The sequence below is a fragment of the Haliotis rubra genome, unplaced genomic scaffold (genome assembly GCF_003918875.1).
Source record: "Haliotis rubra isolate DU_JTF1 unplaced genomic scaffold, ASM391887v1 Scf57, whole genome shotgun sequence".
Lineage (NCBI taxonomy): Eukaryota > Metazoa > Mollusca > Gastropoda > Lepetellida > Haliotidae > Haliotis > Haliotis rubra.
In genome coordinates this window covers 1093480-1117171 of record NW_025767268.1, presented here as the reverse complement: position 1 = coordinate 1117171, position 23692 = coordinate 1093480, and the positions used below count along the sequence as shown (strand labels likewise).

At 39.6% G+C, this 23692-nt stretch overlaps 1 protein-coding gene across 3 annotated transcripts in view; it reads left to right on the top strand.

Moving 5' to 3' along the window:
- The window catches only part of LOC124254242 (glutathione synthetase-like), a 37452-nt gene extending 23639 nt beyond the window's left edge, over window positions 1-13813 (top strand). For all 3 annotated transcript variants that reach the window (XM_046688148.1, XM_046688149.1, XM_046688147.1), the window contains exons 3-13: window positions 2036-2222; window positions 4520-4595; window positions 5877-6016; window positions 6563-6605; window positions 7575-7648; window positions 8029-8193; window positions 8684-8753; window positions 9167-9358; window positions 10857-10938; window positions 12449-12638; window positions 13353-13813. In XM_046688148.1, the coding sequence (XP_046544104.1) occupies window positions 2036-2222; window positions 4520-4595; window positions 5877-6016; window positions 6563-6605; window positions 7575-7648; window positions 8029-8193; window positions 8684-8753; window positions 9167-9358; window positions 10857-10938; window positions 12449-12638; window positions 13353-13518 (1385 nt within the window). In that variant the 3' untranslated portion in view covers window positions 13519-13813. The remainder of the gene's footprint in view (window positions 1-2035; window positions 2223-4519; window positions 4596-5876; window positions 6017-6562; window positions 6606-7574; window positions 7649-8028; window positions 8194-8683; window positions 8754-9166; window positions 9359-10856; window positions 10939-12448; window positions 12639-13352) is intronic.
- The last annotated feature ends 9879 nt before the right edge of the window (window positions 13814-23692 follow it).

The following is a 23692-nucleotide window of genomic DNA, read 5'->3' as shown; positions in this document are numbered from 1 at the left end:
TGTGAAATATCTGTAAAACTAAGTTCTGTTTAACTACAGTATCAGTGGGAGGGAGATAGGAAATGTAGAAAAAGGACTTTACTGAGGGGAGATTAGTGCAGAAATGAGAAATGCGTTTTTTTTCAGAAGTCCAATGCGACTTATTTAGAGCAGACCATGGCTTTATGCAAATTAGTGTGGGATGATATTGTATTACAAATGACACTTTTTAAATGATCATTTTGAAATTAGACTTAGCTTCATTATAGACGATAGCAGATGTAAAAAATGATAACTTTAATACTGAAACTATTAAGGAAGTTAGCTACCATGGAGTCTCACTATCACTATAAAAAGAAACAGGTAGGAGGGGTCGTCTCAAAAGCAAACCCAGGACTGGTGTTGCAGGTGGTTGGGTTCGGGATGGGGGATAGAGATATCAGCTATGAAAACTATAAGATAAGATAATCAATAGAGACATATTCGATACACATGAAAAGCATAAAATATGTTTGAGATGATCCCTTGTGCCTGTGGGCAGCACGTGCATATCATGCCAAATGAATCGAGGGTCCGTTGTCATACCTGGCTCAGCGACCTAATTGCAATTTATAGTCTGATCTATTCTTTTCAGCAGCTATTCATATTTTTTCTAAGCTTTGTCCGATTTTACTAGTAAACATGCTTTTCTGGATATCCTATTACGCATCCCACTGAAGGCCCAGTTAGGCCGATGTCGGATAAGTCGATATACGCTAAGCGGGGGATATAGTATTAGGCTCCGTNACGTACGTACGTACTAATTGGAATATCTTAAGAACCGTTCACTAGATTCTTTTCATATTTGGTACCTAGGTTCATCACACTATAAGAAAGGCCCAAGTCAGGTTTGGTGACCTTGACCTTCATTTCAAGGTCACAAGGGGACTTTCACGTTTTGCCTGCATGTTAAGCTATCTCAAGAACCGTTCACTGCATTTTCTTCATATTCAATACCAAGCTTTATCTCGGGAAGGCCCAGGGCCCAGTCGATTTTGGTGACCTTCTCATAATTATCAAGGTCATGGCGACACTTTGAAGATTTCAGCATGTAAACCTGCATGTAAAGCTATCTCAAGAACCATTTCCTGGATTTTCTTCATATTCAACCCCAAGCTTTATCCAGGGAAGGCGCAGGGCCCAGTCACTTTTGGTGACCTTCACTTAATTTTCAAGGTCACAGAGACACTTTGAAGATTTCACCATATTAAACTACATGTTATGCTTGTCAGCAAGATACCTCAAGAACCATTCACTGGAGTTTCTTCACATTTGACACCAAGCTTCATCAAGGGAAGGCGCAGGGCCCAGTCGATTTTGGTGACCTTCACTTAATTTTCAAGGTCACAGAGACACTTTGAAGATTTCAGCATGTTAAGCTACATGTTATGCTTGTCGGCAAGATATCTCAAACAATATTCAGTGGATTTTCTTCATATTTGACACCAATCTTCATCTAGGGAAGGCCCAGGGCCCAGTCAATTTTGGTGACCTTCACATAATTTGTAGGGTCACGACGACACTATGAAGATTTTAGAATGTAAACCTGAATTGTCAGCAAGATATTTTAAGAACGGTTCACTGGATTCTCTTCATAGACTTTCAAGACCTCCCTTGAATGTTTTTCAATAAGAAATTTCTTTAGTACTAGTTTTGCATATTTCATACACTATGACATTCATGTCAAGGTCAAAGTCAGTCTTGAAAATATGTGTGTGTTTGAACAACTAATGAGCAAGATAATGTTTTTGTTGACATTTAACTTCATCATAAACTTTCATTACTTTATAAGTTTGATTTGATAATTTGCTGCGGGGGGGATTATGTCACCTTAGTGACAATGCTTGTTGTAATTGTTTGGAACATAAATCCTCGGCAGTAATATTGCTGGAATATTGCTTAAAGTCATACTGACTTGACTTGTACAGGTCAGTTTCAGTTTTCAGGCTGCTATGATGTTGTTTTCACATTGCGACTACTTCACAAACCCTCACTCACTCATTCACTCCATCCCTAGGTATCAGCTTGAAGTCCGTTCAGGGAGAAGAGGGATCTGTGCTGGCTGAGTGTGCCCCCTTTACCCTGTTTCCCAGCGTGGTGCCCCGGACTTGCTTCCAGGAGGCCGTGGACTGCATGCTGGATTTCAACACACTCATCCATAAAGTAGCCCATGATCACAACTTCCTGGAAAAGGCCCTGAAGAAGTAAGAACAAACTATCATTATTGGTTAGAGTTTATTATCTTTCGTCACACCATAAACTGTACTAAACGACAGAAACTCAACTAGTCTATCCTAATGCGAGATGTCAGGCCTATCTCCACAAAACCTTAAAATAATTTGTATCCAGCTGTATGTCCAGTCTGACCGCTGATTCTTAAATATACCTGTCAAAAAACCACAAAGGCTTAACTTAAACAATTGACCATTGAGCACTATATGTTAGCTCGGTAAACATTTGTAATATCCATTCTGGTTAGCGTTTCATTAAGCACATCGCTGGCCTGTCGTTTCCATGTCGTATTTTGTGTCTCGATCCCAGGGAATCTCAGGAAGAGATTTGGGGGTCTAAGCCTGAAAGTGGGAATGACAACATAAGGATGTTGTACTTGTAGCATCACTTGATATATAGAGAATACTACACTCGGTCTCATTACATACGAATTATATGAAATGAGTGTCCTTCCTATGGTACCTGACCGAGCGAAAGCGAGGTCAGATAACATAGGAAGGTCACGAGTTTCGTATAATTCGTATGTAATGAGACTGAGTGTGGTATTTTATTTATTACCCACTTCTTACATGCATTAAATTGACAAAATAGCGTATTTTTGTTATTGTTTTGTTTCAAACCGAAACCGGTTTCATAAAAAGGTTGCAGAAGAGTTTTGTACTGTAGTACAAGATTTGCATGACGTCACACTGTAATGACGTCACTGCCTTGGTAACCGACGTCATGATGCATGTCAGTTGTCATCGCCTCGTACAGCCTCCTACAGTAAACTACTCCGTAGCACCCCGTTTCTTGGTTTGCAACTGCTTCACTCGGCTAACATCACTGGTGGAAACATTGCGTTTATGTTTTTCGACGGATATAATGTCTCAGTTCGACTCACAATTAAACAGCGACACGGCGACGTTCGCAATGTTTACATTCCCACAATGCATTTAAGTTGTAGAATGAATGAATTCACGTGTTTGTTAAGAATGAAAAAATAGTTAAGTCAGAACGTGACCTAACTGAGAGGTCATCGGTTATCCAATCAAATCATTATAATCTCAGGTCAAGTCGTTACGACACAGGTCAACGCGATACGACACTCGTGTGACGTACGAGATTAGTATGCAACTACCCATACGTTGACCACGTGGCTAATAAACCATAATACCGCGTTCGGGTTAGGAGTGTGGGTTTTGCTTTTATTATACCCCCGCTCACGAAGTAACGGGGGTATATAGTGTTCATTCTGTCCGTCCTTCCGTCCGTCCCAAAACCTTGTCCGGAGCATATCTCTTAAAGTTTACATGCTAGGTTCACCAAACTTCACACACATGTTAATCATTACCCATTGATGTGCCTTTTGCTATTTCAAAGTTTTTTCAGAATTTTGTTTTTTTCTGTTTCCATGGAAACACAACTTAGGCTGTGACTATGAGGATGTCATCTTGTCCGGAGCAGATCTTCCAAACTATACATGCTAGCTTCATCAAACTTGTTACACATATCAAGCATGATCCCTAGATGTGCCTTTCGGGGTTTAGATCCAGATATGAATTTTATTTTTTGCTGTTTCCATTGAAACATAACTTAGTGCCAAATGTGTTTGATGGTTTTGCCTGGAGCATATCTCTTAAAGTTTACATGCTAGGTTCATGCTAGGTACATGCAAAATGTGTTTGATGGTTACCTGACCACGGCATATCATCATAAAACTATACATGCTTGGTTAACCAAACTTAATACACAAGTTAATCATGACCCACAGATATGCCATGTGCTAAAAAATAGCAATCTTCATCTACATCCACTTCATTGTGTGCAACATGAGACAGTCAAGTTCAATTGTATGTCAGGTTTATCCATCTCCGTCAAAGTCTTGATAGAAAACACAAAAAAATCTAGTTTCCATAAATTATAACAGCTTTTGTGATTGGCTAGACTATTTTGATGGTAATCAGTACATGCCAAAACTATTATCTAACATGTATATAAAGTTTAGTAGAGTCAAAGAGAAAGTCTTGTGAGCTGCTGATCCTTGTCACATTATATATATCAATATCAGTCATTTCCATGTCCCAAAGTGGGAAGCGGGGTTATGTGAGCTGTGCTCACTTCTACACTTGTTTTAATTATGTACTCACTCTCTTACTCCTTCACTCACTCCTTCACTCACTCACTCACTCCTTCACTCACTCACTCACTCCTTCACTCACTCACTCAACTCAGCTGGAATGTTGCTGCTATGAAATTCACTCATGTCATCTGTTTCCTTTAATTTCAGTGTTTTACAGGTGGATGACTTTACACAAGGCCTGTGGAAGATTTACACACAAGTGAGGGAGGAAGGCTACACCCAGGTATGGAGTGTTCTGTATATTCTGTTAATGTATGTGTACATGTATGTCCCAGCTGTGCAGTAAATAAGTGCCCACACTGCTGATGTAAATGTCTGTTCCAACCTCACTGTGAATGTATATAAGAATATTTATTACTAATCCCAAGCACAAGTTAATTGTGTTTTTATGTTTGTTCAATTTACAGTTCATCATTAAGGTAACATATGTTAGTTATTGTTTTAGAGGACAATTTTGACTATATGAACTACACAATATGATATCGTGTCAGCTGATGATGCCAGGTGACACTAGTTTAAGCTACATATTTACATATTTAAGTACAAATACTGATTAATACAAGGTAAAACTAGGTTAAACAGAATGTAGCACATCGTGATGCAGTAGCAACACTATCAGATTCACAAGGTTAATGCAGTCGAATGTGAAAGTAAAAGGAACCTGCAACTCCCAACAATATGAACACAAAATGTAAAAAGGTCAAAAGTTTCAGTCCATTCCAGTTGCTAGAAGACATGTCGAGGTTGTTCAAGACATCATGTTTAGCAGTCCACTATGGCATTGTGGACAATATTGAAAAAAATAGTTTGTTTTCATGTTGTTTCAATCTACTGTATCAGCTTTGTCTTGTCTCTCAAGATGCTTGTTGCAGTAATGTAGCAATTAGTACCCTGGCCGCCTCCGTGGTGGAGTGGTTAGAGCGTCCGCCCGGAGAGCGGAAGGTCGCAGGTTCGATCCCCGACCGCGTCATACCAAAAGACGTTAAAATATGGTACTTGTTGGTCCCTGCCTGGCGCTCGGCATTAATGGGTACAACAAGGACTGGTCGGCTCGGAGTCAGTATAATGTGTCTGAGTGGGGTATTCATGCTTCACTGCAGCATGGTATCTCAGTGGGCTAGCACTATAAAACCAGCTTAAGTCTGGGCTAGTACAAGCACCCGCACATACACATACACACCGTCATATGAGCGAAATATTCTCAAGCACGACGTTAAACCCAATTTCACCTCACCTCACCTATTAGTACCCTATCTTTTTCATTATTCAGGTGAGTTACAGAGAGGCTCTATTTTCAGTTGTTTTCTCAGCTGACTTGCCTTGTCTAGCACGAGTCAGAGGAAGTGTTCATGATAATGATGATGTTATCTAGTCTTCAGGCTAGTAGTCTCTTTGATTGACTGGTAGACATATTTGATGCTTTCATCTATATATTCCAGTGTCTTTTGTTGAACTTTTCTTTTGATGGCTTCCATTAAGCAAATATATTTTTTGTGGCTTCCAGCCCCTGTCTTTAGGATTGTTCAGGAACGACTTCATGTTGGATGTGAAGGATCTGGACAATGTTCAGCCCAAACAGGTTGAGTTCAACACAATATCAGCGAGTTTTGCCGGTCTTACCACATCCACTGTTCTAATGCATAGGTGAGTGTCTTTTTGAAACACGAATATACACCATCTGAATGATTGGTCCAAATATATATCGCTCAAAATCGGTAAAAATACTTCCAAATATTTCATGCAACTGAATTCAACCTAAAGTACTGTTGGAAATAGAAAAAAAACATTTATAGCCACAATATATGTAGGTAATATGTGAAAGTGTGAAATATCTGTTAAACCAAGTTAAACTACAGTCTCAGTGGATAAAGGAAAAAAGGTAAAAACGGATTTTACTGAGGAGAGATTAGTGCAGAAATGAACAATGTGTTTTTTTTCTAAGTCATAGTCCCAACTGTCAGTTCACCTGATGAAGGGACCTGGAATGGTCTCGAAACGTCGTGAGGGATATTATAAAGAAGTTTAATCCATAAAAATATCTTGGACAACACTGAGGTTGTTTTGATAAAGGATTGACAAAGTGAGACTCACCTTGTAAAATGACATGGTATTTAATCTCAGGCAGGGATGGCAACCTCATCGGTTTAAACTGATATTACATTCGTGATTTACTTAAGTTTTGTTTTGTAGGTTTACACTGGATATGATAGGCAAGCATTACAGTGCAGAGGAGGTAAGTAGGACACACTTGTGTTTAACCTCTTGGGGCGATTGAGGTGGATAGTAACCCATACTTCTAGTAGGATGATAACAATAGGCGCCCAGCAACTTACACTTGTACACTCAAGGGATGAAATGGTCAGACTGCTGATACAGCTATTTTATGGACTGGCATGATGTTGCTTGAATAGCGCAAAACAGAATTACATAAACTCACATATCCGCCGCTCGTAACATCCGGGTATTTTGTATGGGTTTTCGACGAAGAACCATACTATTTGCTCCGCACTGCGAGGGAGTGTTGTGATCACGTGTCTTCCTATTTATATATTGCCTGTCACCAGCAGATGACTGATCTAACTGATTTTGCATCGTAAGTGGTATTAACTATCTCGGGTAAATACTATTGATGTTTGTTTGCTTTTTATATAACTTTACTTCCTGATTTCCATTGTCAATAAAACTTCTCACGACAACGACTTGGAGAGAGAGGTATGTATATGCGGACATTATGATTTGTGATTAGTCCAAGTCAATCTGCAGTGGGGGTGGTGGTTTAGCGTAGTGGTTAAAGTGTTTGTTCGTCACGCCGAAGACCCGGGTTCGATTCCCCACATTGGTACAATATGTGAAGCCCATTTCTGGTGTCCCCCGCCATGATAAAGCTGGAATATTGCTAAGAGCAGAGTAAAACTAAACTCACTCACTCACTTTAACTGCCACCGTAAACTTAGTTTATACTATTTATGCAGAATATATCTTAACATTAATGCTGACAGTAACTTTGGCTCAATGTTCCTTTTCAACCTGTTGACTCCTTATCCTTGAGAGTTCCAGTGCTGTAGCACTTCTTTTTCACAAAATAATATTGTTATTTCTGAAAAAAGATTACTGGTATGATAGAAATTCCATGTAAAAAAAATAGTTGCGTATGACATAGACAACAGACGACATGTCAACAGCGTGATGTTTTGTGTACCAGGTGCCAGACAACGATCCTGCTTTAGGACTCGCTCATGGCATGGTCAAGGCCTGGGAGCTGTATGGCCGGAAACAGTAAGTCTGGTCACATTGTTGTTATAGGTCAAAGTCATAATAAAAACATATATCTTGTTTGACTACTTGATAGTGTAAGTCACCTTCACAATCTTAGGATTGTGATTAGTTTCATGTTTATATGTAGTAGTGTCAGGATGTAGTGATTGTTCTAACAAGAACCACAAAGCCACTGGGGTGTGAGGCGGATGGACATTTATGACAACGAATGTAATAAACAAAAGCTGTCTTTGGTTTCACCGAGCTGTTAAACATATGATGCCTACATCACTTCAAACCTTCCTCCTGTTCACTGTGATTTGACAGAAATTATGTTCAAAGCAACCTTTTACCAACTCAACCTTTCCTCTAGCCTGTTCATGTTCTGCTGTATTTTCCAGGGCAGTCCTGCTGTTCGTTGTGAGTGCAGCAGAGAGAAATATCTTTGACCAACGTGCCCTGGAGTTCAAGGCGTACTCAATAAACCGTGGGGTCCGGGTGCTACGTCGCACGTACCTGGACATCTACAACAATGCCTCTCTGACAGAAGACAAGCGAATGATAATGTGAGTGATAACTTCCAGGGCCAAATATCAAGCATCTGGAACTCTGGGATAGTAGCTCACCTTTACATAATAAGGATGATTTTCTCAACACACTGCCGGAGTTCAGTCTTGTTTGATTTAAACATATTTTATTAATGAAAATATATGTCATGAATGGATTTGCCAGCTCAGTCCTCTTTGTAACTACAATTATGTTTACATGAACTTCTGTGTTCCTGCATGTATTGCGGAAAAATCTTTTATGTGTTATTCCAATTTGCGAAAGAGTATCATAGCTTATTCTTCCATAGCCTCTAATAGATGATGCAGGAGAATATTCTATCTTTTGTTATATCACAGCAAAACATTCTGTGATGTTTCAAGGAGGTAAGAGAAGTATTAAAACAAAGATTGTCCCTCAACAAAGTTTTGTCATAGTCTTGTAAAATTTAAATATGATCCAATATGTTAGGTTTCTACTGTTCTGTAAGGTGTTATTCATTATGTATAGTGACGGAGAGGAAGTGGCTGTGGTGTATCTGCGGACTGGCTATGAACCGGATGCCTTCCCAACACATAAGGTATGCCATGTCTCTAATACTGGGCTAAAGGCCTCACACAGCAGATGTTTGGTGTTTGTGTAGGGCAGGAGTACACCCTTGTGGATTCTGGGTAATAATAGTTTGTCAGCAAACTGCTGGTTGTAAGGTAACTAAATGGATTAGGTTGTCAGACTTGATGATTGTGTTTTATCATACTGGGACAGCTTGAAGCATGATATATATCACTGGATTGTCTGGTCCAGACTCCAGATATAGCTGGAATTTGACTTAATACACTTATCAATATTAGTAAACAAACATACAGAGAGGCGTGTGAAAGGATTTACAAAACTGACAACTGTTTGAGGGCATGCTTTGGGACCTGAAACAATGTGTGCAAATTATAAGTCCATTCAGACAAACTCCCAGTAAGTACCTGATCATTGTTTTAGGAATGGGATGCTAGACTGATGCTGGAACATTCATTAGCTATCAAGTGTCCCTCCATCCAATACCAACTGGCTGGCACAAAGAAAATTCAACAAGAGTTGGCCCTACCTGGATCAGTGGAACAGTTCATCAAAGACCCAGCTGCAGTGAAGAGAATCCGAGCTACATTTGTGAAGCAGCATAGTTTAGACTTGGTGAGAAATTTTACATGAGACGTACAGTGAGATTTACTAAAGAGATTTTTTAAGTCTGTCAGTGTCAGTGGTGTGTACACTTTTCTTGCATAAATCAATCGTTTATTATAGGATATCACAGATATATAGCTATATGATGTCCAGGTATGACATGCTTATATTACATGTGTTACGGTTTAGAAATTACTGAGATAAAATGCTTGTGAGTCCCCTTTAAACCAGCAAAATATAACACAGATGAGTCAATAATATTCAATTGTTTATTGAATAAACAAGGTTACAAAGAATGACAGTACAGATTTCTAATACAATACTATTGGATCACAAATCTAGAATATTGGGTCACAAATCTAAAATATTAACTCACCAAAGTATTGATATTCACAGTATAAAACAGATCAGATGTACTGATTGAAGATTGTTGACAGCTGTTGAAAGTTCAATGTAGACGAGGCCTCTTGAAATGTCGATGTTAGCAGACAGAGGAGTGTAAATCGAAAGTAGTTCCTCCATACATCTCAACAACCATACCTTAAATACCCTTATAAACAGTTCTAGTGAATTCTAACAAAAAACATGCCACATGAGGATAGGGCTCTGACGGGTAGCAAATATCGGACTCGAGTACGAGGGGGATAAAACCCCACCCGGACTCAAGTACCCGCAAATTATAGTATAAATTTTAGTGAGAACTTTGTGCGTGTCTTTGGACATGGTACGATATAACTGGGATTCAGTGAGTGACAAAAATCACGAAAACCATTACCTTTAACAAGGTTCAAAGGTGTGAGGTCTCTAACGCACATCATCATGGCCTTGCATGTGAGTGTCTCGTATGTTTTTGAGTCAAGCTTTTTGTCTGTTCTAACCCCCAAAATATCCCAGCGTCAGCGTGTCTTGCTTTTTGACTGGATTTTGGGAAGAATCGTCCACACTGACGGACTTGTATTTCATGTTAAGATGTTTGCTCATTGAGCTTGTTGAGCTCCCTGCATAACTCAGCATAATGGATCAAAGGCGACCCTTGGTTTTGTGTTTCGAAGTGTCAAGATCAAAATAGGCCCATGCGTTCGACCTTTTCTCACCCATGACTGCACACGTGGTCACGTTTAGTTTAGAGTTATTTCCCTTTGTCGGGTAGTTGTGTCCTGGAATTTGGGCTCGAGTCCTGCCATACCAGACCTGTTGCCGGGTACTCGAGTACCCTTCAGAGCCCTACACGAGGACCATCTAGAAAATACTCTCAGCTTACAACAACTGGAAGTAAAACAAAGGGGAGGTAACTCCCGAGCCCACTCTTAACAGGTGAAAATACACAGCCTGAGTACAAGATGTGAGTTCAACTCCAAACTCAGCTCTTTATACTTTTGTGACCCATAATAACTAAAAGTTACTTAATGTGACATAATCAACAAAAACACATCCACATAACACATGCTATGTGATATCTCAGTATCTTATGCATGTGTCACAAGTGCATCACTTCTATGATGTCCAGGGTCCAGAAGGTGACAAGGGCGTGGAGTTGGGGAAGACTGACCCAGACATGTACGTCCTCAAGCCACAGAGAGAAGGGGGAGGTAAGTCTTTAAAATGGCTTCAGAAAGTCAGACAAAAACCCTAAAATTGGTTGGCCCTGGTGATATCTGTCTGAAGTGTCTTCTGCAGAGATGCCAACAACTCCGAGTTTGACGGAGTTACTCTGATTTTCAAATACAAAATCCACTCTCCGATTTCTCTTTAAGAAACTCTGGTTTTGGAGAAAAAATTCTGAATTTATTTTTACGGTATACAATTTCGTAAGTCACCGGTGATTTATTTGAGTGGACACTGGTAAAAGCATTCAGAAGCTTATGTGTGATCTTTGTGTGTCGATTGTGTATATTGGGTGTTATTGATGATGAAGTTTCACAAAGTTTTTCAGAATGCATGTCATAGCCTGTATGTAAGTGAAACAAAATGGCAGAGCTGACCACAAGCTCACCCCCAACTTGCACCTTTGGTGCTCAGGTCTTACTTCCAGCCAGGCATGACTCTGCTTTCATTAGATTCAGGGTTTGCATCTCTGCCTCTGTATGTGCGATGTGTCTGTGATATTTACTGTGTCTCTGGTCTGTAGGTGTGAAACGGTTCACAACTGTTTTAGCTGAACTGCAGTATTTTGCTTTCGATTCAGTATCAAAGTATATTTTCTGTATATACCGCATACCTAATTTTTTATCCCCCGCAACGCGTTTTGCGGGGGGTATTAAAATGGACTCCGTCCGTGCGTGCGTGCGTCCGTCCGTGCACATTTGTCTTTTCCGGAGCAGAACTCTAAAACCGTTCAACATTTCTTCACCAAACTTGGCACATACATGGATCTGGTGGTGTACTGGTGCCTTTTGGTAGTTTTGGAATTCTGAATTAAATATTTTTGGCGTTTCCATGGCAACAAGTTCGACTTTGACTGAAATTAGTGGTAGTGCTCTTTTCCAGAGCAGAACTCTAAAACCGTTCAATATTTCTTCACCAAACTTGGCACATAGATTGGTCTGGTGGTGTACTTGTGCCTTTTGGTAGTTTTGAAATTCTGAATAAAATATTTTTGGCATTTCCATGGCAACAAGTTTGACTTAGCCTGAAATTGGTGATAGTGCTGCTTTCTGGAGCAGAACTTTAAAAACCTTTCAATACTCTCCTTCCACTTTTCTATATACACACCTAAATATTTGACATAATCATAACTCGTAGACATAATCATGAAGAGTATTTTGCCATTGCGGGGGATATTGATGACTTTGTCTTCTTGTTGTAACTTTATTTTTAAGAAAAAAAGGGCTTGTCGTGATTTTAGTTCTGTTGCATTCTTGGTTCTGTACTGAACCGAGGGTCCTGCGCCACAATACACACTGAACCGAGGGTCCTGCGCCACAATACACACCGAACCGAGGGTCCTGCGCCACAATACACACCGAACCGAGGGTCCTGCGCCACAATACACACCGAACCGAGGGTCCTGCGCCACAATACACACCGAACCGAACTTCAAGTGTACTGTTTCACCCCTAGTGGTAGGTAATCTGTATGTGATATGTCCTCTGTTGCCAGGAAACAACCTGTATGGAGATGACATCAGAGAATTCCTGGAGGCTCACCAGAAGTCCAAAGAGAGGAATGCGTACATCCTGATGGAGAGGATATTCCCAAAAGCACAAAAAAACTATCTTCTGAAGCCAGGGATACCTTTCGTCCTGTCTGATGTCATCAGTGAACTCGGGATATATGGAGTGTATATTGGGTAGGTATATCCCCTGAACCTAGGAACACAGTTCGTGTTGCCTGATGTAATTTTAGGACTGGGGATATCATGGACTCATTTTTCAGAAGAGTAAGTGCCTTTCCTGCACATGTGAATTCAGGGTACACTGACATCAGCTGGGTTCTGTAGTATATGTGTATCTTCCCACTGGCCATTGGTACCTGTCTTGTAGTTGTCTGATGATATAGATGTAGTTGTGTCTGATGGTAAATATTATGTTTTTGTCTCTGATTGTGTACTTGTGTCTAATAGTAAATATTTTGGTGTCTGATTGTGTACTTGTCTGATGACGTTATTTTGTTTTCTGTCATGTCAGTTGTGTCTGATGGTAAATATTATGTATTTTGTACTTGTGTCTAATAGTAAATATTTTGGTGTCTGATTGTGTACTTGTCTGATGGCGTTATTTTGTTTTTTCTGTCAGTTGTGTCTAATAGTAAATATTTTGGTGTCTGATTGTGTACTTGTCTGATGGCGTTATTTTGTTTTTTCTGTCAGTTGTGTCTGATGGTAAAATATGTTTTTGTCTCTGATTTTTTAGTGTGTCTGATGGTAAATATTTTTTTAGTGTGTCTGTTGCTAAATATTTTTCGTGTGTCTCATGGTAAATATTTTGTGTGTGTCTGGTGGAAAATGTTTTTGTCTCTGATGGTGTCCTTGTGTCTGGCACTGATGGTGTACTGGTATTTCCAGGTCGGCCACAGAGGAGAAGATGAACACACAGTGTGGCCACATGCTAAGGACCAAAGTTCTGGGAACAGACGAAGGTGGAATATGTGCTGGATTTGCTGGCCTTGATACACCGTTCCTCGTCAACACAGATCACGGAGCATCACCTGCCAAGTACAGAAAGAAATGATAAATCTCTGATCTCATCTATCAATTTTTGACAATTAAAGTTCTGACTCATAGAGGTTAAGGCCATGTTTGTATGGAAGGTGAAATCAGTGAAATGATTTTTAGGTTCATCTGTTTTGCAGCATATGATGGTCATTTTGTACAGTCCCATCTTAAACCGATGTTTATGTATGTTTTGTTTTGTTATCCATTTGTGGATTTTATATACGTCTAGTGATAACAGGTAGCCAGATGAATGTTATGGGATAATGATCACATATTGTGGAAAATTATGATACTCTTGTCTGCTTGGTGACTGTGTGTGCATATGTTAACATGCTGAATTTCTTACCATGTGAGTACACAAATGTCATTACATCATCTCTGTGCTGAAGAGGCGGTTGGGTAGTCTAGTGGTTAAAGCGTTCGCTTGTCACGCCACAGACCCGGGTTCGATTCCCCACCTGGGTACAATGTGTAAAGCCCATTTCTGGTGTCCCCTGCCGTGATATTGCTATAATATTGCTAAAAGCGGCGTAAAACTAAAAGCTCACTCACGTTCTCTGTGCTGAACACCTATCAAATGCACTTAAATAAGCATGTCCAGTTTGTGAAACAAGGGCAGTAACTCTTGATGTGTTTTCTTCATCTGCGAGCTTTCAAGATTTCCTTGACACTGTTTGCCAACCATGCTGATGAAGACATTACAGATAGACAGGCAAAAATGTCACTGGTATGATAACTTCAATGTCAGCTAGTCCCTCAGGGGAACATGGTGTGATATACCTTCGTCACATGCTTACTGGATGATGCTACATAGGCTTTAACTGTTCCTGCGGCACAACACACTCTTCGGCAGTGTCTGACATCCGATGATAATACATGTATCCTTGTGTTATGGGATTCGGGACGTGCTTGTCCCAATGCATTTGTTTGTCTCTTGCCAATGACATGGACAACTGTTTCACTGTTTTAAAAAAAACATTTTTTCAAATAACAAGCCATCATCTGAGTAAATACAAGGTGTGGGGTGCCACACCCTTTTTGTTATGGCACAAGTAATCACAATAAACGAAATGTATGATGTCCAAAACCACAAAATCAGTCAGTACTATTTCTAAACAGTATGTGTATTTAATATATATGTGAGCTACAAGCCACATACAATACATATGCATTGCTATATATACGCACTTTGGTACATACAAGTTCATACCTGTGTATCAGATGATTGCACAGATTGTCTGTTCTCAAATGACTTGGCTGATGAATATGCATGCATTATTGAATACAGAAATTTGAAAAAAAAAAAGGATTGGATAAACTGACAATGACATCGATGTTTATCCATCTCTCTCCATTCCTTTTAGGATTTTGGAAATGTGTCTCTCAGTGTTATTTCTGTTTGCTGTTAAATGCAATAGTCAGTAATATTTCATAAGACAGAAAATGTAGCCATTGTTAGTGTGATTTATTGAATCAAAATGTGTTGTAATATTGTAAACTATATTTATAAGAAATAAGCTTTTAAGAATCTGTTCTTTATCTCTCCTGGATACTTTTGAAAAATTTATTTGAAATCATTTAGTGAACTTTGAACGTAACGAGTAAAGTTATTTGTCCCTTTCAGTTGATTGTAACGATACCTTTTGTGTTGCTACAAAAGCCATGCAAAGTTCTTCTTTTACAATGACTTTTCTGTAGTATTCCAGATAAGAGGAGTGAGGGGGAAGACAAATACAAGCAGCTTCTTTAACAGAGCATTTAGAAATAGCATCCTAGTGGCTTTGTTATCTTTATGCATTTAAATAACCACATTTTTTCCTCCCATTGATCTTCCTTACAAAATAGATAGCTGGATTAATAGCAGAGTCAGCAATAATTCATTCAAGGATATATTTATCCATATTGTAATGTGATATACCTTTTTTCATATATGCCAAAGACGTTTCTAAGGTTTTTTTGCAAGTTGTTTACCTTGATATATGGTCCACTACTGTTTATCTTTTACTTTTATAATTGTTTGCATGTTTTCTTATTTGCCTACATACAGGTTTATATTTGGTTCTCATTCAGCAAAACTTGTTTATTGTTATTCAATTCATTATCCTTCATATATTGCTTAGCTCTATTTGTTTTGTTAGCGCTTAGGCTTTGTAAGACTTTTGTGAATACACTTACAAGTTATTGCTTATCGCAACATCCAGACATCAGCAATCAAAACAATATTTACGATATTTTCTAGTGCAGTGTTTCAGACAGTCTCAATCATGCTAGTCATTTTGTGAAGTGTAGTGGATAGAGGACAAATGAAGAATGAGGATGTTGCTGGAATATTGCTATGAATATAGTCAACTTCTTTATTCTGTACACTTGCTTGACAACGACATTAGAATCTATGTCGAAACGTTGCCTATACAGAATAAAGAAGTTGTATATCCATAAAATTTGTCCTCATTCTTTATCTCCTCAACTTCTAGAATGCCGGTCAAAGAGAGCAGGTTAGTGGTTTGATCCCTTGCTGAGCCATAGATGATACTTGATGTTTCCCTGCCTGGCACTGGGCAGTAAGGGGATGGAACTAAGACTGGTTTGCTTATTGTAGTGTTTAGAGTAACAATGTAGAAGTGCTTCATGATATCTCAGTGTGCTAGCACAAAGAAAGTGTCATTAGTCCAGACTTGTACAAGCAATCACATATGGTGGCACAGACACAGACACTCATGCATGCATGCACACACACAGACACATGGAGGTGTGGTTGTCTTGTTTTTTAAAGAATGCAGTACACTCTCAGACTTTGTGAATGATTTGTTTGTTCCACAGAAACACGAAGAATGCATTGTTTGTTTTGCCCAAGTAATAGGCAAGTGATAGATATATGGCCTTATTACCTTTACTCTATATACTGGTGATCTGCTTTACATTAATTCAGTCAAATGTGTACACTGTAGTTGTTTAATTAATCTATATCCAGGTTATAAACAGCTTTCCATGGCAATGTATGCAGATTATGTAATGGATTGTATGGAAGTTCTAGTAGTCAACTACTGGTATGTTATGATGGATGTTATAAATACATTTATAAAACATTTTGCATGTTTCACAATATACCAGGTACTTGTCAGTGTATTGTGTATAATGAAAAATCTTATAAAGAGTATTTTTTGTCAGTGACATATATATTTGTATTGTTTGTTTATTTACGATAAATGCAGAAATGTTACACAGTTTTATTATTTCGGAGCCAGATAAAGGTGAGGTGAGGTGAAATTGGGTTTAACGTCATGCTTGAGAATATATCGCTCATATGACGACGTGCATGCGTGTGTATGTGTATGTGCGCCTGCTTGTACTAGCCCAGACTTAAGCTGGTTTTATAGTGCTAGCCCACTGAGATACCATGCCGCAGTGAAGCATGAATACCCCACTCAGACACATTATACTAACTCCGAGCCGACCAGTCCTTGTTGTACCCATTAATGCCGAGCGTCAGGCAGGGACCAATAAGTACCATATTTTAACGTCTTTTGGTATGACGTGGTTGGGGATCGAACCCGCGACCTTCCACTCTCCGGGCGGACGCTCTAACCACTACACCACGGAGGCGGTCAGCAGCCAGATAAATGGCCAGGGTTGACTAGTCAGATGGGTATCTGTACCCTATAGGAGTACAGATATGTTGGTTGTTGTATGGATGAAATAATACAGATGCGTTGTACAACTCACTCACTCGTATATACTCTGACCATACATGCACACTAACACAAACAGACGTCACCACATAAGTGAATAAGTGAGTTTAGTTTTACGCGCTTTAAGCAATATTCAAGAAATATCACGGCGGGGGACACCAGAAATGGGCTTCACACATTGTACCCGTGTGGGGAATCGAACCCGGGTCTTCAGCGTGTGTCTTAATACGATCTATACTGGCCATGAAGTAAAGAGGTACAAGTAATCAAAAGCTGGGTACAAGTCATCCAAAGTTTGGTACAAATCATCAAAAGTTGTGTAAAAGACATCCAAAGTTGGGGACGAGTCAACAAAAGTTCGGTAAAAGTCATCCAAAGTTGGGGACGAGTCAACAAAAGTTCGGTAAAAATCATCCAAAGTTGGGGACGAGTCACCTAAAGTTGTGTAAAAGACATCCAAAGTTGGGGACGAGTCAACAAAAGTTCGGTAAAAGTCATCCAAAGTTGGGGACGAGTCACCTAAAGTTGTGTAAAAGACATCCAAAGACCATCACCAAAGTTGTGTACGAGTCATCCAAAAAGTCACCTAAAGTTGTGTAAAAGACATCCAGAGTTGGGGACGAGTCAACAAAAAGTTCGGTAAAAGTCATCCAAAGTTGGGGACGAGTCAACAAAGGTTTGGTAAAAATCATCCAAACGAGTCACCTAAAGTTGTGTAAAAGACATCCAAAGTTGGGAACGAGTCAACAAAAGTTCAAAGTTCCAAAGGGGACGAGTCACCTAAAGTTGTGTAAAAGACATCCAAAGTTGGGGACGAGTCAAAAGACGAGTCACCAAAGTTGGGGACGAGTCACCTAAAGTTGTGTAAAAGACATCCAAAGTGTGGTACAAATCATCCAAAGTTGTGTAAAAGACATCCAGTTGGGGACGAGTCAACAAAGGTTTGGTAAAAATCATTCAAAGTTGGGGACGAGTCACCTAAAGTTGTGTAAAAGACATCCAAAAGTTGGGAACGAGTCAACAAAAGTTCGGTTAAAGTCATCCAGAGTTGGGGACGAGTCACTTAAAGTTGTAAAGACATCCAAAGTTGGGGACAGTCAAAGTTGGGGACGAGTCACCTAAAGTTGTGTCAAAAGATGAGTCACCAAAGTTGTGTAAAAGACATCCAAAGTTAGGGAGTCACCCAAAGTTGTGTAAAAGACATCCAAAGTTGGGGACGAGTCAACAAAAGTTCGGTAAAAGTCATCCAAAGTTGGGGACGAGTCACCTAAAGTTGTGTAAAAGACATCCAAAGTTGGGGACGAGTCACCTAAAGTTGTGTAAAAGACATCCAAAGTTGGGGACGAGTCAACAAAGTCATCCAAAGTTGGGTACGAGTCATCCAAAGTTTTGTAAAAGACATCCAAAGTTGGGGACGAGTCACCTAAAAGTCGGGGACGATCACCAAAGTTGGGGACGAGTCACCTAAAGTTGTGTAAAAGACATCCAAAGTTGGGGACGAGTCACCAAAGTTGTGTAAAATCATCCAAAGTTTCAACCAAAGTTTGCTACAAGTCATCCAAAATCGGGTACGAGTCATCCAAAGTTGGGTACAAGTCCACCTCCGTCACAATTTGTCTGCGATCCAAAAATTAATTGATATTCTGCAAGTAAACTATTTAGAAACACCAAATCTGTTATGTTGTTAAATGTACATATTACAAACCATGTAGGGATAGCGGGTTGGAAAGGGTCCTCTGTAACATAGACCTACGACAGTCGTAGCGCTACGATACCCTTGTGAAACGGGGCCCTGGTCGGAAAGCACAACCAAATGGATCTGTTGATCATACATCTCCAAAGGCGTGGTCATAATACTGATCACTCGCTTAGCTGGAGTGGCGCTGGCTGCGACAACAACAAACTAAACATTACGATTTGGCGCTGATTCTGTGACTTTTGTTCGGACGATCGATCAGCTGGCATTGACGCTGGACCGCGATGCTTGATACGTAGGTTCAGTCAAGTAGCTTGAAGTTGGTTGGTTGTTGTTGGTTGCGATCCTGACCGACCAATCCCGTTAGTCGCCCCTCACGTCAAGGACTTTGGAATTGAAACATATACTGGAGTTATACACATCTAAGTATCATCTGCATATAGGAGCAGTTAGGGGAATTTATTCTATGTTATGTGACGGGGCTGGTACATCAAACGAGTCAGCCTCGAAATATACATTGCAATTACAGGCATCAATGCCCGAGTCGAAGTTGGTATCCGTACTTGACATCCTTTCAGCGTTGCAGTCACACTAAGAATGAAGGTTTTAGCCAAAAAATGTCAATAAAACATGCCAACGACGTCTTGAACCAATCAGCGAGCAGCTGACCTGCTGACGGGTCAATGTAGGCGTACCGTTGAGACATCTAATCCTTAATTATACTCATGGATTAGCATCGAACGAGTGTAGCCATCTACGGTGAATAACTCGGACAAGTTATCTTAGCTGTCCTTAAAAACAAATGTGAAATACTCTCAAACGATCCTCTCATCCGAGTGCCCCCCAAAAATAAATACCCGCACATAAGGGTTTGTCCCAGTATCTTATCGCCGGAAGATTAAGATAACTGTAGCACGCTTTCTAAATCTTAAACCGAGTACTAAGTAGATAATAATCCCACATAGGGGTCCACCCACAGTATCCTATCGCCGGAAGATTAAGAAAACTGCAGTACGCTTTCTAAACTTTAAACCGAGTACTACTCAGAAGAAAAGCAAGATTTATGGATGTCAACTTCTTTATTGTGAATAACACGACGTTTCGGAGTGTATGCTCGCTCCTTCATCAGGTGTACTACTGGGGTTATAATCCCACATCAGAGTCCATCCAAAAACCGAAACATGAGTCTCATTAACCTATTCAGACAATGACCTACTTTTCAGCCGATCCGAATTTTCTCGCGTGAAAGTGAAAATAGACATCACAAACAACTATGGTTACATTGAATTCCAATTCCTTGTTTCATAAGAAAATGGTATTTACAACTGAATTTTAATTTTGAACTTTAATAACATCGTATTTCTATATTTTATGGCGAGGTGTAGGCAGCATGACCTTAACTAAGACGTCTCAGACTGCCCCGGTTTGATGAGGTCGTAAAATGACTCACAATTCATCTGGCTCACTGGTTACACCTGTTATGTGTTCTTATGTGCGCTTATTCAAGTAGTTCTGTAACGCACAATGTGATTGATATAATATCAAGTCCGTACCAGACCGCCAAACTTTTCTAGCGGCAGAGCCTCGTTTTGAGATTTCCACGATTTCCAGGTTTCCGTTTGTCAGTGCCCACTGTACGACAGAGCATGCTGCACGACACGTTTGCATGGATTATAAGGAGCGATAAACATGTGCTTAGATGTATCAAATAATACTGATAAATATTTATGTATCCAGTTAAATAAATTGGTCTAAAAATTCTGGACTGGTTATTGTACTAAGTTGCGCAATAGGAGGGAACCCAGTCAACAGGAAACGAGACTCATGTGTAATCAATGTTTTGACTCGAGTAATCTCAGCGGATTAAGATACCCGCATATCTTTAAACAAAAGCCACTTAATTTTAAGCTCATTAATACTCACAATATGTTGACCATAGAAGTCATCCATATCAACGTACACACAAATTAATTCGCAAAGTGTTTTGCTAATGATCAACCACAATGCGTTAGCAACACATTACAAGGCCCTTGAAGACGCCAGTATATATCAGTGACGTAGTTCAATGAAGAATGTTAATGTATAAATAGTTTCAACCCAGTTCTCTGGACATTATACATTTGGACGAACTTTGCATTTACTCGGACAGTTCGCAAAAAAGCGCCCGTTTGGAAAAGCAGCTATCTGTTCGGACTTCATCCCAAGGTAATTGTGTTCTACGATTGTCTCGATGGGTATGTGTTCGTATTAACCAAACAACCAAGAACCAGATATGTTCAACACATGTTATTCCAATTTCAAGAATTTCAATAGCACCATTCATTATACAATCGTCATGCTAGTACGTCTCCATTTAGGATACAAACAGCACAGACAATAGAACCCACACGCAATGCTTGTGTAACATTGTGATCGTTTGTGTGAATGTCTATACATTTGATATGCATAAAAGTAGTTGAAATCTTCAAATCTTCGTAAATGTTAGCATTATCTAAGGAAACATTCGACGACACCAGTTCTTGGTATATAGTAGGCAAGCCATCAGATGTGTATAACATGGCTATGTTAATATAACGTTCCTGAAAGAATTTCAGTGACATTATCGCATTCTTCAAACTATACTGGAGTCGCCGTGTGTGTGTTAAGGGTTTCGAAAAGAATAACAGATTCAGGAAAAGCATGCTCAATATGTGGACCTCGCCTTTGAAATATCTCGCTTCAATCCCAAGTACACTGTCATCAGGCTCTAGGGCTGGATATTGCCCTGATTTTCATATTGCAATATACTGCAATAATTTAAGAGATATTGTAATACATATATATTGACTGGACGATTTCTGCCCAAGTGCGTATAACATAAATTCATAATAGCTCTCTGTGCGACATCATCTTCTCAGTTGCTGTTACACCATACTATCAGGCTCCCCGTCCCCAATGTGTATAGCTGTATGCCAGTGGTTTACAGATAAATAAAATGATATAGAGCCTTCATGTGGAATGTTTAATTGAAGTATTGCAACAAGATTGTGCGAGCATAATGATAAAGGTAATAGTATAACATGATTTTCATAGTGAGTGTTGTTTGCTTAAACAAAATGCACTTCAATGCTTTATGAAAATATTGTTACTGTGTGTCAATCCCAATATAAACATGTGTTAACATGGACTATTGCAAAATATAATACAAACACGCTTTTGTTGACACTACTTGAGATTACAGTCTCATGTGACTTCCAATAACTAAGATCCTTGACTGGAATGTCATTATGCAGTCCTACAATTATTTTAAGACTCGGGCCTTTATGATAAGTTGATATCATATGCCCCATTATGAAACAAGCAAAATACCAAAATACTGTGAACTGTGAAATGGTCACTCAGAGCCAGAGGCTCTACTAAAAAATCCAAATAAAAATTGGTCCATTTGAGGCCACTTAATTCGTCCAGTTGAAACCATTCAAACCCACAAAACATGCTGGCCGTTTAGTTTCACTTTCAGTGTTGTCAGATTGAAATTGTCAAAATTAAAACTTCTTTTGTTAGCTGTATCGGCAAAAACGCTGGTTTCTACAAGACCAATCACCATTTGCTCTGGCAAAACGCCAGCTACTGAAAGATCGCTGTAATAATCTCGAATACCAACTGAAATGCCATGTGCTGTAGTCTTATATAACACGGCTTATTGGATATTTGACGATGTTCCTTAAGGAGTCTATACATGTAATTCGCGACTTTCTGGTTATATTTCAACTTGTCTAAAATATAAATCAACCAAAACGCACTCGAACTCCTCACAAGCTCTAATTTTACATGGACCTCATCTATCAAATACCTTGGTTGTAAGAATATATCACTATGGAGTCGTCTGAACAATTCCATTTCTTCAGAAGTTACTGTTAGGTGCCACCTGTTTCATGTCCAGCTACACCTCTCATGTGTTATGTTCACATCGTTCAATTTATTAGCCGCATCGATATACCTAATTTTATTAGCCGCATCGATATACCATAAATAAATAATTTTAAAATCGATTCAAAAAGTAGAAATAGAAAGTATAATAGTCGAAAAAAATGCTAAACGCAGAGTCGATTGTACGATTCCAACTGTATCATGTGCATGTCGTTATGATCACTATCACCTTGAGATCACACCTGGTGTTCACAGAATGGCGGATTGCTTGGAGAGCGTTTTTTTGTAGACAAGGAATGGCTTGGACTTCTGATCCCCGTGAGTTACAAGTTCTACCTATGTTTGTTTTCTACCTAGTTTTCGCCCCGTCACAAGATTTACCAGCGGAACAAAACAGCAATGGCCGATTGCTTGGGGAGCGGGTTCCTTGCAGACAAGAAAAGACTAAATGAAGTGTTGGACCAAGCAAGGAGTTTTGCTCTCGCAAAAGGTACATTTATGATTCTGAGGTACTATAAAACAGGGAGGATTTCCCAATAAACGTATAGACATACATATATAGTATGGGTTAGTCCTGCCATCTCGGTAGCCTGAGAAGATGAACAGCCATGGTTGATTGACTGTGCAAGTTGTGTTTATCCCTGTGCAAATCGGTCCAGCAATGTGTAAACATATGCGCTATGGGAGCCTCAGCGGGTAGGTACAGGACGATACATAGGTACTCTTAAGGTTATGGGAAGATGAACCCTAAGTGAACCATGACTAAAATCACAAGACTGAAATCAATCTGGGTACAATGTCGGGGAGTATGGTCATCCAGTCCCATCAGCTTGACCGGTAAAACCTAGCATACAAGAGACTGTATTCCGACTACAGCCTCAGGTCCAGCTGATATA